This window comes from Piliocolobus tephrosceles, chromosome 1, assembly GCF_002776525.5.
Source record: "Piliocolobus tephrosceles isolate RC106 chromosome 1, ASM277652v3, whole genome shotgun sequence".
NCBI classification, from domain to species: Eukaryota; Metazoa; Chordata; class Mammalia; order Primates; family Cercopithecidae; genus Piliocolobus; species Piliocolobus tephrosceles.
In genome coordinates this window covers 15,156,558-15,175,921 of record NC_045434.1, presented here as the reverse complement: position 1 = coordinate 15,175,921, position 19,364 = coordinate 15,156,558, and the positions used below count along the sequence as shown (strand labels likewise).

General features: G+C 40.5%; 1 protein-coding gene across 1 annotated transcript in view; it reads left to right on the top strand.

The window, feature by feature from the left end:
• The window catches only part of MAP3K21 (mitogen-activated protein kinase kinase kinase 21), a 56,280-nt gene that overhangs the window by 22,706 nt on the left and 14,210 nt on the right, over positions 1-19,364 (top strand). The window contains exons 3-5 of the mRNA XM_023216239.1: positions 775-923; positions 2,455-2,630; positions 9,654-9,894. Coding sequence (XP_023072007.1) covers positions 775-923; positions 2,455-2,630; positions 9,654-9,894 — 566 coding nt within the window. The remainder of the gene's footprint in view (positions 1-774; positions 924-2,454; positions 2,631-9,653; positions 9,895-19,364) is intronic.

The window sequence follows — 19,364 nt, the reverse complement described above, 5'->3', positions numbered from 1 at the left end:
TTCACTTAGAAATCCTCTTCTGTGCCCTTGCTTGTTCTTGTTTGTGGCTGCATCTGCATCCCATGTGATGATGCTTTGGAGAACTCAGGGACTGCAGTTGTGCCTTGTTTTTTATTTCCGTTTCACCCTGGCTTCCTCTATTACAAAAAAGAGACGTATGTCCTGCCAGCAGGTGCAAGGGGACCCACACTGATGTCTCTCTGTTCTTTACTGTTCAGCAATATGATAGAAACATTAGTAACACACCTAAATACAAAGAGAGAGGCAGGAAGATAAACAGTTTCAAAAAACTATTTAAAAATAGTTAATTAACATGATTCCATGTCAGCCCTGTGGCATGCACCATGAGATCTCTGTGGGGGCTGTGCACTTCGGTGTCCTAATAATCCTCAAGAGGTTTTATTTAAAGGTGGGAAAAATGAGATAGAAAGAGAAACAGCAACATAGCCACCTTACTCCTAAAGTGTGACCTGGTTCTGGACCCTGTTTAATTCAATTGTGTATTACTCTTACGCTTTCCCATTCATTAAGTAGTTTAAATTCCTAGAATGAATGCATATTTGATTTCTGGGATGGAATGTATTTGCGTGTGTTTGAATTGTTGACAGGAAGAATCCACCTCCCACCTTGGGATGTCAGCCACTTAGAGGTTTTTCTGGAAAAGAGTGTCCTATTAGGAGCGGATGAAGGTACTGAAGTGTTTATCTCACTAAGTGTGTCATAAGGAAAAGACACCATCTAGCCCACTGAACATATGAAATTCTTGCTTTCTAGCTATGGAGTGCTGCTGTGGGAATTGCTCACGGGAGAAGTGCCCTATCGGGGCATTGATGGCCTCGCCGTGGCTTACGGGGTAGCAGTCAATAAACTCACTCTGCCCATTCCATCCACCTGCCCTGAGCCGTTTGCCAAGCTCATGAAAGGTATTTTGTGTGTGTGTCTTTGTGGGGGCAATAATTTCTCATTGGAATATCCTTTTAAAAAAAAAAAAACAAAAAAAACAAGGCTGGGCGCGGTGGCTCATGCCTGTAATCCCAGCACTTTGGGAGGCCGAGGTGGGTGGATCACGAGGTCAGGAGATGGAGACCATCCTGGCTAACACGGTGAAACCCCGTCTCTACTAAAAATAAAAAAAAATTAGCCCAGTGTGGTGGCGAGCGCCTGTAGTCCCAGCTACTCCGGAGGCTGAGGCAGGAGAATGGCGGGAACCCGGGAGGCGGGGCTTGCAGTGAGCCGAGATCCACTGCACTCCAGCCTGGGCGACAGAGTGAGATTCCTTCTAAAAAATAAATAAATAAATAAATAAAATAATAAATCATAAAAATAAAAGTAAAAAAAGCAATTTCTGTGACTCTAATTTTCAAGTACTTTTAAGTAACCCTAGTATTTGAAGAATTAGAGGCCTGGCACAGTGGCTTATCCTGTAATCCCAGCACTGTGGGAGGCCGAGGTGGGCGGATCACCTGAGATCAGGAGTTCGAGACCAGTCTGGCCATCATGGCGAACCCTGTCTCTACTAAAAATACAAAAATTAGCCGGGCATGGTGGCGCACACCTGTAATCCCAGCTACTTGGGACGCTGAGGCAGGAGAATTGCTTGAACCTGGGAGGTGGAGGTTGCTGTAAGCCAAGATCGTGCCACTGCACTCCAGCCTGAGCAACAAGAGTGAAACTCTGTCAAAAAAAAAAAAAAAAAAGAAACCTAGTCTTTGATCTAGAATGTCTGGTAAAGTTTTAATGAACCAAGTAGCTTAAATACAATCCAGTTTTATCAGTGACTTATTTAATGTATAAAACTCAACTGAATAGTAAAAATGTTTTCACTAAGTACATGAGTAGAGTTCAAATACAGTATTGAATTGGCCCCAAATCTGCTATTTTAAATTTGACTTAGTGAACAGAAATGCCTTATGATCTTAACAGGCATAATTTTGCCAGGACCATGTCTATTTGATCCTTATCTTTTAGAAATTGTTAACTAACTCTTTTTGTAAGCCTCAAGTTACCTTCCTTCATTGTGAGGCTATTTTTTAGAACTTCTCATGTGGATATAACATTTTAGAGACTTTGTTTGAGTTACATGACTCCATATCAGTAAATCATCTGGTTGTGGTGGCTTAACCCCCTGAAACATGGTATCTGTAGTAAAGCATGGGAAGCACACATCCATTTATTAAATGTGGTATCATATAGACAGCAACAGCCTTCTCTAATAGTCATTATTATGCATGCCTGTGACATGAACACTGTGTAAAATAAACTATTCAAACTATTACCAATGGATTCTTAATATCTCCAGGAGCAGATACTATAAATGGAGGCTTCCAGTTTGGAATGACAAATGTTAAGTTGAAATGCACTTCCGTGTAAAACATTTCTTAGCAACTCTGATGTCTTGGGGATAATCTGAACTGTGTTGAGAGATGGAATTAATGTGATTCTTGTTTATTTTAGAATGCTGGGAACAAGACCCTCATATTCGTCCATCGTTTGCCTTAATTCTTGAACAGCTGACTGCTATTGAAGGGGCAGTGATGACTGAAATGCCTCAAGAATCTTTTCATTCCATGCAAGACGACTGGAAACTAGAAATTCAGCAAATGTTTGATGAGTTGAGAACAAAGGAAAAGGTGAGAGAAATTTTTAAATAGCATAATGTACTCAAATTTATGAAAATTATGGAAAATATGAGGTGAGAAGCACTGTTAGCATTATCTAAAATATTTTTAGATATCAATATTTGTTGATTCTCACCTTCTTTCAGGTAAAAATAAAACAAAAACAAAACAGAAGTGTACTCAATATGTATAATTGGGGAAAATACCCTTTTATTAGAGGAATTTTCAAAGTAAAAAAGAGAGAGAGAGAGAATAGCATAAGAGACACTTAGTAGGCATTAATCAACTTCATTTTTTGTCATTATTTTATCATTTTATTTGTCTCTCTTCCCCATTATCTCTTGGCATGCCGGCATAGAAATTAATACCAGGTGTGTCATAGGCATTCCCTGAAATGCAGAATGTTTTCTTAAAAATGCGATTTAAGAACCTGTCTGTGGGAGATTATTTTGAGTTTCAGTGTTACACTGTCTTTCTTACTACATGCTAGAACAGTGTCACAGTCCTAGGACTCAGAGATGGATATGGCATTTGTACCCTTGAATGACCCTTTGAATGCCAGGCTGGTGATTTGGACCTTGTTGATAAGTTTTCAAAAGGGGCTCCAGGTAATCTCTTGAAGCCAGACATTGAAGCACAAGCTCCACCTACTCCTCCGTGCCTTCTCTCCTTCTTTCCCTTATTTGTGATAATGGGATCACTGTTCTCCCAGGTACCCAGTCTCAAGGGTCTTTTTACAATGTTCCCGTGGTCTTCTATGTGACAAAGACCCTCAGGGGCAATTTTCTGCTCTAATCCCTGCCAACCTCACTCATCACCAGCACGGCTTCTGGAGCATCCTTACTGGGCACTCTCTGTCCAGCCTTGCTTCCCTCATCTGTCCCCTTCTCTTTCTAAAATGCAAATCTGATCAGCCTTGCTTCCATTGCCCACTCTTTTTGCCATGTTTGCTCCCTTCCTCCTTACATATTTTGCCTTAAATTTCCACTGCCTCTGTCCCCAGCCATACTGAATTTCTTCCAGTCCCCATGATGTCTTGCTCCTGGCCTGTAACCTTGGCACGTGTTCTTTCCTCTGCTGAAGATCGTGTTTCCTCCTTAGCTTCTGTGCCCACTTCATGAGTAGTGGCCCCTCCGTTCTCAGTCCCTGATAGCTCCCTCCCCTACTCTACTCCACCGGGTAAACTGTGGATGATCAGAGTGTCTTGTGCTTCGCTTATCATGGCATAAGTCATACTGTATGAATACTTGCTGAGGTAATTGTTCTTGGTCTGTCCTTTCTGCTAGATAATAAGATAATAAATTCATGAACTATGCTTTTACATTCTTGTTCATTTGCATACACAGCATTGAACATAGGACTCAGCACATGGCAGGCATTAAATGAACCTAAGTACAATTTGTTCATATACTCCTGATATCTATTTTAATCATTGAGATAGTGGCAATTATTATTATTACTGTTTTAATGAGCAATTATTATTATTGTTGTTGTTGTTGAAAGTGAGCAATGAATTTTAAAGTGTATACATATTCCTGTTATGAATCTTATGCTGTAATAGAGGCATGTGACTCAGCTGTTCCACTTCCGCTTATTGATTCTTCAGAAACTCACACATGTGCACAAGGAAACATGCTTAAAGTTGTTCACTTAGGCATCATTTGTAATACTGCAAAGCTTAAAACAACCCAAATATCCATTAACAGGGGAATAGATGCCTAAACTATTGTATTCTTATGCAATGCGAAAATGTGTAGTTCAGTAAGTCCTCACTCATTGTTGTGGATAGGCTCTAGGAAACTGTGACTATAAATGAAATGATGTATAATGAAACCAATTTTACTACAGGCTGATTGATAGAAAAGAGTTAAGTGCCCACGGCATATTTCTGAAACACATCTCCAAACTTTGAAATAAAGAACAAAGCCCTTCTAATATTAAACATTGAAACAAATGTGAGCTATACATAACATTTCAGAAAGACTAATGGCTGGGCGTCGTGGCTCACGCCTGTAATCCCAGTGCCTTGGGAGGTCGAGGCGGGTGGATCACCTGAAGTCAGGAGTTTGAGACCAGCCTTCTTCTAACCAACTTCTTTTAAAGTCATTTTTTTTTTTTTTTTTTTGAGACAGAGTCTTGCTGTGTTGCCCAGGCTGGAGTGCAGTGGCGCGATCTGGGCTCACTGCAAGCTCCGCCTCCCAGGTTCACACCATTCTCCCGCCTCAGCCTCCGAGTAGCTGGGACTACAGGCGTCCGCCACCACGCCCGGCTAGTTTTTTTTGTATTTTTAGTAGAGACGGGGTTTCACCGTGTTAGCCAGGATGGTCTTGATCTCCTGACCTCATGATCCACCCGCCTCGGCCTCCCAAAGTGCTGGGATTACAGGCTTGAGCCACCGCGCCCGGCCTAAAGTCATTTTTTAAGTAGACATACAGATAATTCACTCTGTCCTTTAGATTTTTCAGTATTTGGTTACACTGAAAAATGCACAACAGGTAAATGCAACCCAAGACCGTGACACCACTAATGAGTACTTAGAGTTCATCAAGGAGAAACACCAATCCCATCTGCCCTGTTCTGCTCAGACCGACAGAGTTGCATCTGACTGCGAGCATCAAGTCTTATGGCGTGGCACGGGAGAGGATGGGGAAGCCTGGGAGTCTAAGCCCAGGAAGGACACGCAGCACACAAGGGGGTGGGGGCCGCTGGGGCTGCCCATGCCTGGGGAGGACTTTCACGTAGGGAAAGAAGACACCAGTTGCATGTTATGCCAGAGGTGCGCAGTAGGACTTCTGGGTGAATGCTGCAGGGATGGCAAGCTGGTCTCCAAGTCAACGACTTGCTAGCTCTTGGAGCTGGCTGGTGGAGAAATAGACTGCTTGGATGACTGCCTGTTTCCCTTCTCCAGGACGAGACTGAATGGGAAGTCTCTATGGGATTCTGAAAAATATGATAGGCACCCCCCACCCCCTGCCAGCCACCACCAACCCTTTTTAAAAATATGAAGTCTTTTGCTAATGCCAGAATAGCAGCCTAGTGTAGTGGTAAAGACCAGGGACTCTGAGCCAGACAGCCCTGTTGACATTTGGGCTCTTGTGCCTGATGGTTTTGAGGCCTCTGACTTTGTTACTCTCTACCTCCTCATCACTGGAGCCATCACAGCAACCCTGTGTCCTCCAGGGCTGGCGCGGGGCTGAAGTGAATCCTGTATGCAAAACCGCCAGAGCCCTGCCTCTTAGTAAGTGCTAAATAAGTGTCAGTCTCAGAAAACAAAAAAGAAAGGGGTGACGTTTCACAGAAGCTGAGTTTCCCTAGGCCAGGCGTTCTTGGAAAACTGGCTGGAACACCACTGACTGGAATAAGTTTGATATCCTGCAGTTCTTTGAAATATTACTACCAATGATATCATTGACATGTTTCTTGGAAACTTTTATGTACTTTGTTGACTTAAAATGATACAGGAAAGACTCTATTTTTTTTTTTTTTTAACACTTCCCCAAATTGTTTTCAGGAATTCTAAAATTAGGTGTTTAATTACAAAAATGAAAAAGATTTTGAAGAGCAGGAGAAGACTTTGAGAAAGAAATAAAGCTTCAAATCATAGAATCTAAAATTTGGAAGTGATATTACTCACAATTAGTTACTGGCTAGGTGTGATGGCTTGCAGCTGTAGTCCCAGCACTTTGTTTAGGGCCGAGGTGAGAGGACTGCTTGAACCTGGTAAGTTGAGGCTGCAGTGAGCTATGACTACACTGCTGCACTCCAGCCTGGGTGACAGAGCAAGACCCTGTCTCAAAAAAAAAAAAAAATTATTATTGTTATTATCTGGAGACAGAGTCTCACCCTATCACCCAGGCTGCAGTGCAGTGGTGTGGTCTTGGCTCACTGCAACCTCTACCTCCCGAGTTCAAGTGATTCTCCTGCCTCAGCCTCCTAAGTAGCTGGGATTACAGGCACCCACCACCACAACCAGCTATTTTTTTTTTTTTTTGTATTTTTAGTAGAGAAGGGGTTTCACCATGTTGGCCAGGCTGGTCTCAAACTCCAGATCTCAGGTGATCCACCCGCATTGGCCTCCCAAAATGCTGGGATTACAGGCGTGAGCCACCAGGCCTGGCCTTATTTTAACCTATTTTAATTATTGACAACTGTTTATAAAACTGGAAGATATAGGCATCTCCAGTGAGTTCTTAATTGTATGTTGTATTAAAATAAAAGCATGCTTCCAGGGTGGATGTCAGCTCTTTCTCTACTTTGGGATTTATAGTAATTTATTTTTTGGTTGATTTTTGAGCTATCATGTAGTAGTGTCTGTTTTTACTTTGTATTTTATTTTTGTGCATTGCTCCTTGAAATACAGCATTTATGGTATCCTGTAAGCCTTTGGATTTACAATTAAAGAATATATAATACTTTTTTTTGGCTTAAAAGTTTCCAGCTGCATCTTTTTTGATGAAGTAAAAAGCATAGTGTACGTGCCCTATCTCCCTTTCTTGTCCACGGATTGCTTAAGGTAGGAGGCATGAGACTTGGAATTAATGGTCAGTAACTTGGCTGTGGTCTGTGTTATTCAGTAAGCCGTAGCCTCCGTAGATACTGGGCCCTCCCTAAACTCCTGGCTTCTTATCTCTGTGTGTCTGTATTTGTGCATTTTGTGCATGCACCTGTCTGTGACCCCCCCACACACGAAGGCATGCCACCGTTAATGATTCACAGCCACTGCCAGGGACCTGGATTTGCCATTACCAGAGTGGCCTGTGCCAAGCAATTCAACAAATATTACTGCTAGTAATCTCATCAACTGCAAGAACGTTTTTGTGCTTCCTACTTTCGAAGTAGTCAAAGGGTTCTCATACCCCAGTTTTAAAATTTACTTTTGAATGTGTTAAAATTTATTCAGAAGGAAGAGTACTTTTGCTGCTTTCTCTTCAATCTTATTTTTTTCTCTTCTGAAGTTTTAGGCAAGTGATTTTTTTGTTTATTATTTACAAAGTTGTTCACAGGGATTCATGATTTCACTTGGTACCTGGAATTAAAATTGGTTTTTTATTCAATTACTATCGTAGCAACACACAACCTAATTGGATTTGCTGTTCTGATTGCTTTCTCATGCCATCTCATTTAACAATAGCTAATTGGAATAGTATCAACACCAGTGAAAAGTAATATCTTAACAAAAAGTTTTAATGAGTTAGAAATTGAAAAGTGACTGGAAATTATCCTCTGCCTCCAAATACACTATAGTAAAATGTCCAATTTGGACAAACTAGTTGAACAGAAGTCACTAGTTAAAAAATGGATTACAGATTTTTTAACATGTAACATTTTCCCCTTTTTTTCAAGTAGTAAATAATAATTTATATCTGACACAGTGTAATGAAGAAATACTCATCTGCTGCATAAATAAAAACCAACTGATACATATTAGCTGAAGTGATTTAAACACCATTTGGTCTAAAATAAATCATTTATCCTGCAGTTTTGCTTGCGAAATTTGTTTGAAAAAATAAATTTAAAGAAAATTTCAGGACTGAATTGCAGTCCACTTTGGTAGAATTACCCCAAATTCATAATCAATTTGATCTGAATAAATACATTTCTTTATTATCAGCACTCCCTAGTCTCTTCGTGATATTGTCTCATTTATTTGTGGGAGGATGGTCTTCCATGTTTATTTTCTTTGTGATAATTGTACTGATAGGCTCAGATTACTCCTTGAGTCCGTCTGTAAAAAGTCCAAGTCATTAGTAGATTTGAATTGCATTCTAGTCCCGTGGTTTGGGTCTAGTTTCTTCCAGGAGCCCCAATCTTACTGTGTTTTTCATGGATCAGCATTGTTGAGGTGGGCCTATTTAAAGTGCGGCCTGTTTATGTGAAGTGGGAAATGTTTGCACAGTACTCATAGCTCCCAAAGCTCACAGCCCAAAGCTCCACCTGAGAAGGCATCTGCAGTTTCTAACAAAGATTGTGGTATTAGGGTATTCTCAGATTAAATTTGTCTGGAGCAGTGGAAATAACAGCTTGCAGATGCTTTGATTTTTATGTGAGTGCTTGATTTCTTAGCAGAGTAATTTAGAATAGAAAGTAGTTCAGCACTACAGAGAATATTTATGTCTCTGGCAAAGAGCAGAACACTTTATAGAAATGAAATAAAAATGGAGATATGATTTTAAAACTTTGTAGAGTTCTCAGTTTTACTGCGTAATAATTTTTCCAATAGGAATAAACGTATTTTTAATTCTTAGATTTTCTCTTTCTCAGAAGTTCAATACTTCAAAAACAAAAACCAAGAGGAGGTCTAACTTTAATCGGTATCATAAGAGAGGAACTTTTATTAGCTAACTCCTGAGATCTGTAATAAAGTGATAGTTTCCATGTATCAGTGGGATCTGAAAAGTTCTTTGTATACGGAATATATTTTCCTTTGGCTTGCAATTTTAGAGGTAGTTTCATTTTCATTTCCAACAGGCCTTCAACAGACTTCTAACACCTTAGCTTGATTTCTCCACCAAGATGTTTTATTCCCTAAGCAAAGTTGTAAATAACCCTAAGGAACTTCTAGGTCGTCTGAATTGCAGTCTTGTGTAACTACAATAATTATGCTTTAGTTAATTGACCTTGAACTTTTGGCTTTATTTTGAAATGGGTCATTCACATCTGCACTTTGTTGCCCTTTGTTAAAGTCTATTTTATGTGTCAGGTGAGAGATGAAGAGGGAGAAATGTTAAAAACCAAGTGTAGAAAATTTATGATGCCTCTTTTAGGATCATAAAACTAACAGAGGAGGATGGCGTTTGCGCAGAGGCTTGGGCTTTCATTTAAGTGAATAATCCGCTGGAAAGGTTTCGGCTGGGATTGTCCTGACTGCAAAGACCTTCCTCCCATGAGGACCTGAGTGACAAGGGCTTGAGCAGAGGAAGAGGGAATTTCAGCTTCTCCTTGTGCACAGGGAGAGCCCGTGGCCAAGGGGTTGCCAGTGTAGTGTCATAGACGGAATTCCATTCTTCCTGCTGGGAATGTGAATCTTTGTCGCAGGAGCTGCGATCCCGGGAAGAGGAGCTGACTCGGGCCGCTCTGCAGCAGAAGTCTCAGGAGGAGCTGCTAAAGCGGCGTGAGCAGCAGCTGGCAGAGCGCGAGATCGACGTGCTGGAGCGGGAACTTAACATTCTGATATTCCAGCTGAACCAGGAGAAGCCCAAGGTGAAGAAGAGGAAGGGGAAGTTTAAGAGAAGTCGTTTAAAGCTCAAAGATGGACATCGAATCAGTTTACCTTCAGGTATGATCTTGTTTTCATGTTTTTGAAAGATTTTTGTGTGTCCTTTTTTTTTTTATACTTTAAGTTCTAGGGTACATGTGCACAACGTGCAGGTTTGTTACATATGTATACATGTGCCCTGTTGGTGTGCTGCACCCATTAACTCGTTATTTACATTAATTTCTCCTAGTGCTATCCCTCCCCCTTTCCCCTACCCCACGACCGGCCCTGGTGCGTGATGTTCCCCACCTTGTGTCTGAGTGTTCTCATTGTTCAATTCCCACCTATGAGTGAGAACATGCGGTGTTTAGTTTTCTGTCCTTTGGCGATAGTTTGCTCAGAATGATGGTTTGTTAATCAGTTTTCTTTGTTTATCAGAACCGGGAAAGAGATGGGGAAGTAACTTTGTAAAACAGTGAATGAATGAGTATCTTCAGTTGTGGGCTTAGATTCATGGTTCTAATGTAATGGCCTAATGACAGTCCATGTAGAGAACAGTGTTAAGAGCACATCGTAGTCACAGCACACAAGGATCTAACTCTCAGCGTACTTTCATATTGATGGATTGACTCCTTTTGAAATTGAGGCAGAGCCATATTTTAGCTGAGCGTACTGAATGCCATCACGTGGCATTGTGAAGATCCAAAACAACAAAACTGTTAACATTTCATCGTTAAGTTCATTGCTTCCACAAGGATCTATGATGTTATCCGCTATCTGGGACACTGATATTGTTGTCAGCACTTTCAACAAAATGTATCAAGTACCCTGAGGTACTTTCCCATGAAGGTTTAAAATCCTTCAGGTACAAAAATCACCCAGTAAATCTAGGGAAGCTTTTTAAAACATTGTGATAACAACATACAAGGATGACTAAATCATTTTGGTAATGTGTTAGGAGAAACTAAAGGGAATAGAAAATCAATCAATATATCAATCAATCAATACATATACATATTATTGACTGACAATCAAAATATATCGATCAATAATAGCAGACATATATTGATTCACTAAATTAAGTTCTTTAATATTGTATATTCTACTTGTTGTAAGGAAAAAACAAATACCTCCACTGTATTTTGTGATTCTTTCTAGTACCAGAGCAGGATGATGACAGAGCAATGCAGACTTCACTTTTATAGAATCTGTATGAAATATATCTATGTCAACGTCTATACCTGTCTATGGGTATATGTATTATATATTAGAGTGCTCGGATGGATTCTAGTGTTTTCCTCAGATGTTTGTTAATGGCATGGTAATTTGATTTAAAGTGCAACAGTGACAGTTTTCTGTCGAGTGTGTATAAATTATCTTATAAAATATGTATTATGAAACACTGGAAACCTTGCAGCATCCTGTGACTAATTTAGGTTATTGCAGGTGTCCTCAGTTGATCAGAAAATTGCTAGTATGACAGCTGGGTGCAGTGGCTCACGCCTGTAATCCCGGGACTTTGGGAGGCCGAGGTGGGTGGATCACCTGAGGTCAGGAGTTCGAGACTAGCCTGGCCAACATGGTGAAACCCCCTCCATTTCTACTAAAAATACAAAAATTAGTCGGGCATGGTGCCGGGTGCCTGTAGTCCCAGCTACTCGGGAGGCTGAGGCGGGAGAATCGCTTGAACCTGGGAGATGGAAGTTGCAGTGAGCCGAGATCACGCCATTGCACTCCAGCCTGGGTGACGAGAGCGAAACTCTGTCTCAAAAAAAAAAAAAAAAAAAAAGAAGAAGAAGAAGGCTGGCCGTGGTGGCTCACGCCTGTAATCCTAACACTTTGGGAGGCCTAAAGGGGCGGGTTGCCTGAGCTCTGGAGTTCGAGACCAGACTGGGCAACACGGTGAAACCCTGTCTCTACTAAAATACAAAAAAATAAAATAAAATAAAGTTAGCTGGGTGTGGGGGCGGGTGCCTGTAATCCCAGCTACTTGGGAGGTGAGGCAGGGGAATCTCTTGAACCCGGGAGCTGGAAGTTGCAGTAAGGCAAAATTGTGCCATTGCACTCCAGTCTGGGCAACAGAGTGAGACTCTGTCTCAAAAAAAAAAAAAAAAAGAAAAAAGAAAAAAAGAAAGAAAGAAAATTGCTAGTATGAGGTGGTCATGATGAGAATCCAGTATATGTTATTGATGATTTGGTTTGATGAGGTGAGAATAGGCTGTGGATCCTTATCACTTTTACCTTCAACCTCTCTGGGGTTGGGGGTCGGGACAAGGTCCTTTTTCAGGTTGTCTTCTGACGTTTTCTCTTAGCTGGAGGCTGCTGGCAGGGTCACTGACTGGTCTTACTTATGTGTCAGTCAGCCATAATTAGAGAATACACTATTTATTTATGATGAGGCTTCTGCCTTCACACATAGATGAAAGAAAAATCCAGAGGTGCACTAGATGTGAGTTTTCTTCTCCAGTTTTTAGCTATGTCAGTTTTCTTCTAGCTGTGATTTGATTATGTTATCAAAATTAATATTTATTGTTTCCCTTGGGAAACTTTGGAGGAGGTGGAAAGGATTAAGAATCTGATGGAAAGGGAAGTAAATTTGGAAGAAAAAATGAAAATCATTCCAGTGATTCTTTACTCTTCAGTGGTAAAATGATTAAATCAAAATCTTAGCATTTCTGAGGTCAGATATTCACTCTTGATTTTCTTCTCAAATGTTCCTTGGCTAATACCCTGAGTTTATTCAAAGCAGACTGAATAGTATATGACTATTTTTACTAGATTTTTAAAAAATCTAGTAAAATCTAGCTTTTCTTTTTCTGAGAAGAGAGGGGAAACTTTAGTTACACATTTATTTACTTTTTGGCATTTAATGAAAGATTCCCAGTTAAAGCATAACCAAGAAATCTGCTATAATTCTGACCCAACACCAAGGAATGAAATTTGGTTTCTGGAATTTTTAGCATGACAGTTACCTCTTCTGCCCACAAGATGGCACTACATTTCATCTTAATAGTAATACTGGTACCAATATGGAAACTTTCCTTAGAATGCTCCAACCCTAAACACACACACATGCACACATATTTACTTGTACAATATCCTAGAATGGGACAGACATCAAAAAAGGGAAATGATGACTATGAAAATAATTATTTTTTTCTTGAAGAATTCCCCTTAGTATAGAAGAGAAAGCAAGCATATGTAACTTAAAATCAAGGGAGTTAGTTGCATTCAATATTATCTGCTAGAAAATTCTTTAAGTTAGTATTATTTAATAGGGGAAACAATTCAGGACATGGGCCTAGGCAAAAATTTTATGACTAAGACTTCAAAAGCTCAGGCAACAAAAAGCAAAAATAGACAATTAGGACTATATTAAATCCAAAAGCTTCTGCACAGCAAAGGAAACAATCAACAGAGTGAAGAGACAACCTGTAGAATGGGAGAAGATATTAGCAAATTATTCATCTGTCAAGGGACTAGCGCAGAATATACAAAGAACTCGAATAACTCAATGGCAAAAACACAAATAATTTGATTTAAAATTGGGCAAAGGAACCGAATAGACATTTCTCAAAAGAAGACATAAAAATGGCCAGCAAGCATATGAAAAAATGCTTAGCATTACTCATCCTCAGGGAAATGCTAATGAAAATCACAATGAGCTATTTCACCTTAGTTAGAATGGCTATTATCAAAAAGATGAAAAATAGTAATTGTTGGTGAGGATGTGGAGAAAAAGGAACTTCTATACACATTCTCTCATAATTTTTTCCTTGAGAGTTATTACTCATCATTTTAAATCTTATGGCTATTTATAGATATTGGAAATGTAAATTAGTACAGCCATTGTGGAAAACAGCATGGAGGTCTCAAAAACACCCTAAAAATAGAATTACTGTGTGATCCAGGAATGCCACTACCAGGCATTTACTCAAAGGAAAGGAGATCTGTATATCAAAGGGATATCTGCAATCCCATGTTTATGGCAACACTGTTCACAAAGGCGAAGACCAGGAATCAACCTAGGTGTCCATCAGTGGATAACGAATTAAGAAAATGTGGTGTGTTTACCTGATGGAACACTATTCAGCCATAAAAAAGAATCAAATTCTATCCTTTGTGGCAACATGAATGAGCCTGGATGACATTATGTTAAGTGAAGTAAGTCAGACACAAGAAAATAACTACTGCATGTTCTCACATATATGTGGGAGTGAAAAAAAAATGGAGCCCATGGAAATAGACAGTAGAGTTGTGGTTGTTAGGGGTGGGAAGGGCTTGAGGGGAGGGGAGGTTGGAGAGAGGTTAGTTACTGGATACCAAATTACAACTAGGTAGGAGGAATGAGTTCTGGTATTCTGCAACTTTGTAGGGTGAATACAGTTAACTATAATTTATTGTATATTTTCAAAAAGCCGGAAGAGAGGGTATTGAATGTTCACAACACAAAGAAATGATCAATATCCAAAGTGATACATATGCTAATTACCCTGACTTGATCATTATATGTTGTAAACAAGTACCAAAGTATCACTCTATACCCCATAAACATGTATAATTTTTATGGGTCAACAAAAAGACGAAGAGAAACAAATTCTAATACTGTTAAATGGCACACTGTTCAGGGAGAAACATCTGATCAGTGGTAAATGGAACAGCGACGCTGTCCTTTGATGGAGTTACCAACTTCTTGAACCCCTTTTGCAGGATTTTTCCCTTTGCATAACAAGCTTGGAGAATTTCTCCGAAACATATTCAAGAGTCCTCCAAGCTGACCTTTAATATTTGTGCCTGCAGCTCTTTCACAAATTTGGTATTAAATATGAATAATTACGTTCTCTTGTAACGTTGTCCTTGAGAATTACTGCTGATTATTTTTACTCTTATGGGTATTCATAGCTATGGTGACTTAGTGATGGAAACCTCAAATTTGATTTTTTTTCCTCCTGGGATTTCTTCATGGCTGGCTACCAAATAAGGAGGATTAATGCTTAAAACGTAAGACAGTAATAATCTAGGATAATAATTTTAAAACAATACTTTGTGATTATGTAGTATTTTTCTTGGAATTTGCAAGAGAAAAAAGCATGGTCCGTGGATCTTTTTATTTTGTGAGTACTCTATATTGATCGCTTCTTCTGTTTTATGTTTATTTTTAACTGAAGTTGTGTTTTTTGGACACGTTAATACAAGACAAAACTTTAAAGCCTCCAAAAGTTGGTATGTCGCTAAAGCAGTGGCATTCTAACTTTGCTTCAGAAATGCCCAAAGCCTGCAAAAACCATCCACCTCACAGGTATGCGAGTGAGTAGAAGGGTGGATGGGAACGAGCATATAACCTCACCTGGATTCTTTAGAGAATACACTGCTTTTCATCTGCAAATGGAAGCCTCCCACTGAGGCAGTATTAGCTTTGTTAGTGAAATGTTCATATTGCCAGCAAAAATACTAGGATAGGTTTTACTCAAACCTGTGATTGAACTATAGCTGCTATGACCAGGCATCTTTAGAACCATTATTCTAGTGAGTACAAAGAAAATCTGAGCATGGGCCACAGGCATTTTAACAATTCAGCTTTAGTTTTCCTAAATGTTTAGCTGGCACAGACTCAACCTTTCCCTGCTTCAAAGGGACAAGGATATTTATGATAAAGAATGTTGACTGGGCACGGTGGCTCACACCTGTAATCCCAGTACTTTGGGAGGCCAAGGCAGGCGGATCACCTGAGGTTAGGAGTTCGAGACCAGCCTGGCCAACATGGGGAAACCCCATCTCTAATAAAAGTACAAAAATTAGATGGGCATGGTGGTGGGCACCTGTAATCCCAGCTACTTAGGAGGCTGAGGCAGAAGAATTGCTTGAACCCAGGAGGCGAGGTTGCAGTGAGCTGAGATCTCACAACTGCACTCCAGCCTGGGCGACAAGAGCAAGACTCTGTCTCAACAACAACAAAAAAGAATATTTTCTTTTTGGTTACAACATAAAGCGTACTTTTTTTTTTTTTTTGAGACGGAGTCTTGCTCTGTCGCCCAGGCTGGAGTGCAGTGGCACAATCTCGGCTCACTGCAAGCTCCGCCGCCTCCCGGGTTCACGCCATTCTCCTGCCTCAGCCTCCCTAGAAGCTGGGACTACAGGCGCCCGCCACCTCGCCCGGCTAATTTTTTTGTATTTTTTGGTAGAGACAGGGTTTCACTGTGTTCGCCAGGATGGTCTTGATCTCCTGACCTCGTGATCCGCCCACCTCGGCCTCCCAAAGTGCTGGGATTACAGACTTGAGCCACCGCGCCCGGCCAAAGCGTACTTTTTAAGTGGAAGTATTCAGGTGTTTTTGGAAGCTTGGAAGCACTCTGAATCTTAGGCATTGTTAAAATGTAGCCTTTTATCTTTACTGCTCACTTGTGGCTTTCCACATGTTCCATGTTGATTTCCTGATCTGTACTTAGCATTTATTGTCCCATCATTTGTTCCAAATAACTTGTCAATCAACTCTTGTGGCTTGGTTCTTGGCTTTTCTTCTGCTATTGACAGGAGGGCTCCTCTTGCTGTAAAAGTTCTCAGCATTTGTTTCTATTGTGTTATAGCAGTCAGGCGGCTAGATGAACATTTAGAAACGACTTTAGTCTAAACTGTTTCCTATCTATGGTTAAGAATACATTCTCTTTGTCCACCTCTTTCCCCTAACTACCACCACCTAGTGTAGTCAATTCTTTATCTCAACTGCTCTGCCCTGGTCAAGTCTTTCAAAAGGAATGACTTGGGGCCAGGTGCAGTGACTCACGCCTGTCATCCCCAGCACTTTGGGAGGCCAAGACGGGTGGATTGCTTGAGCCCAGGAGTTAAGACCAGCCTGGGCAACAAGGTGAAACCCCATTTGTACAAAAATATACCTAAATTAGCTGGGAATGGTGATGCATGCCTGTAGTACCAGCTACTCAGAAGGCCGAGGCAGGGAAATTGCTTGATCCAGGGGAGGTCAAGGTTGCCGTGGACTGAGATTGCACCACTGCACTCCAGCCTGGACAACAGAGTGAAATCTTGTCTTAAAAAAAGCAACTATGGCTCAGCAGATGGAGGAGCCTTCCATTTGGGCTTTCCTTTCTGTTTGGTTTGTCTTCCAAATCTCCCCTATCCTGCTGTGTATTCCTCAGCAACTCACTTCAAGCACCAGCCTGATCCTGCAGATGGACCCTGCGTGACTTTCTCCATCAACAAACACTTGAGGATCTGCTGTGTCCCCAATACTAGGGGTGATAATAAAATATATATGCAGTCTCTACGCTCATGTCTCCCACAGAGAAAGTATTCATTCAGCAAAGTTTTCTAAGTACCTGTAATGTGCAAGGCACCATGCCAGTCTGAAGTCATGGAGACTGTCATGGTCTCTGCCCATAGAGCACTTACCTTATATTGAGGGAGGGGGTAGAACTTAAGCTAAGAATTAAATGCTTGTTGGCTTTCTATAATATTAGCTGCTGTGAGGGAAAAGTCACGTGACGGTGATTAGTACAGAGATGGAACCTGGTCTAAGGTGATCACAGAAGGCTTCCTAACGGAGTTGAAAACCAGCCTGGGCAACACAGTGAAACCCTGTCCCTAGTAAAATACAAAAAAAAAAAAAAAAAAAAAAAAATTAGCCAGGTGTGGCAGTGTGCTCCTGTAATCCCAGCGACTCAGGAGGTTGAGGCAGGAGGATTGCTTGAACCCGAGAGGTGGAGGTTGCAGTGTGCCTAGACTGTGCCATTGCACTCCAGCCTGGGCGACAGAGCAAGACTCCATCTCCAAAAGAAGAAGTAATGTTTAAATTGAGACTCGATAGGGGAATTTACCAAATACAGAACATGAAGAAAGAGAATAGGCGGAGAGCACATGTGAACGAAACTTGGATTCTTCCAGGAATTGAAAAAAGTTCAGTGTGGTTTGAACAGGGCTCAGCACACTGCCCTATGGACCCAATCCTGCCTCTACCTGCTTTATACAGCCATGAGCTCAGAATGGGTTTACACTTTTAAATGCTTGAAAAAAATCAAAGAGGAAGAAGAATACATCATTGTACTGACATGATATGAAACTGATACGAAATTTCAATATCCATAAAGATCGTTTTCCTGGGACACATTCATCTTTGTGTTGACTGTGCCTGCTTTCTCTCACATCGGTGGAGTCAGGCAGTTGTTACAGAGACTGTGCAGCTCACAGAGCCTAAAATGGGGCATTTTGCAGAAGGAGTGTGCTGACCCCTCTTCTAGGCCGTGACGAGTAAGAGGAGAATAGGGCAAGATGAGGCTGGAGCAGAAAGAAGAACTCAGACGCAGGTTTGCAGGGACTTACAGAATGTGTTACAATTTTAATCTGTAACTTAAGGATCATGAGATGCCTTTGAAGGATTTTAAGCAGGGGAATGACGTGTTAGGCATGTTAAAAATGCACCTGGCTGCTGTGAGGTGGACTTGGGGGGCCAAATGTGGATGCAGGAAGATAGACACAAGGCATTGTAGCAGGCTAGGCATGACATGGTGATGGCCACGTAGATGGAGAGAACAAAAAGAAATAAAAACATTTATTTAGCATTTACTATGTCCTGAGCCCTGTAGTAAGTACTTTTTATACTTCTTTGCACTGAATTTTTCATACCAGTCCTGTGAAATAGTAATAATTGGTTCTTTTCCATTTTTGTCAGTAAAGATACTGAGACCTCAAGACCTTAAGTTACTTTCTCAAAATTCATATAGCTATGGTAGAAATGAGATTCAGATCCACGTTTACTAACTCCATAACCTGGAATATAAATTTCTCTACTACAAGAAAAATATATAGCACAGAATTTACCTGATATTTTGTGCTTGGTGGATATGTGGGGTAACGGAAAAGACAATATCAAGAGAAGTATTCAGATTTCTAGTATGAATAACTGGTTAGCTGTCTTTGCCTACCAACTTCCGAATCCTCTTCATCTCAAATAGCAGTTCGTTCATTAAAGTTCTTTAAAGTATAACTTCCAAAACGGTAAGTTATAGGTCTCTTGCAAATATGAAATGGGCATATGTCAAAGATTTTTATTAAACTCATTAATCATTGAGGAACCAGGTAAAACCAATTCAAATGAGAATTTGAGGAGTGAGGTATTTATGGGCAAATTAATAGAGGAATGCACGATTAGATTGCTGGGTTAAAAGCAAACCTGGTTGAGGTCTAATATGGCAATAAACCATTTGGGGATTGTCTTTTTCTCCAGACAGAAGTTATTTGCATCATCACCAGACAAAATCTACAAGTTAACCTCTGCTCTCACCTAGTTATAAAAATAACTCAGTCAATAGAAAAACTATCAATCAAAGGTTAAGCTCAGTTCTGCACTGAAAGAATATCCAGTAATGTTGTTTACCTCCTTCCAAGTTGTTAATGATTTTCCTGATAGTTTATAAAGTTTTCCCCGACGCATCCCTCTTTCCTCTGGTAATATTGCTTTCTCTTCCATATGAACCTATAGATCTTGGTATATCTCTGCCATATTACAGCTAGACAATAAGAGTCAGCATTTGTAGAATGCC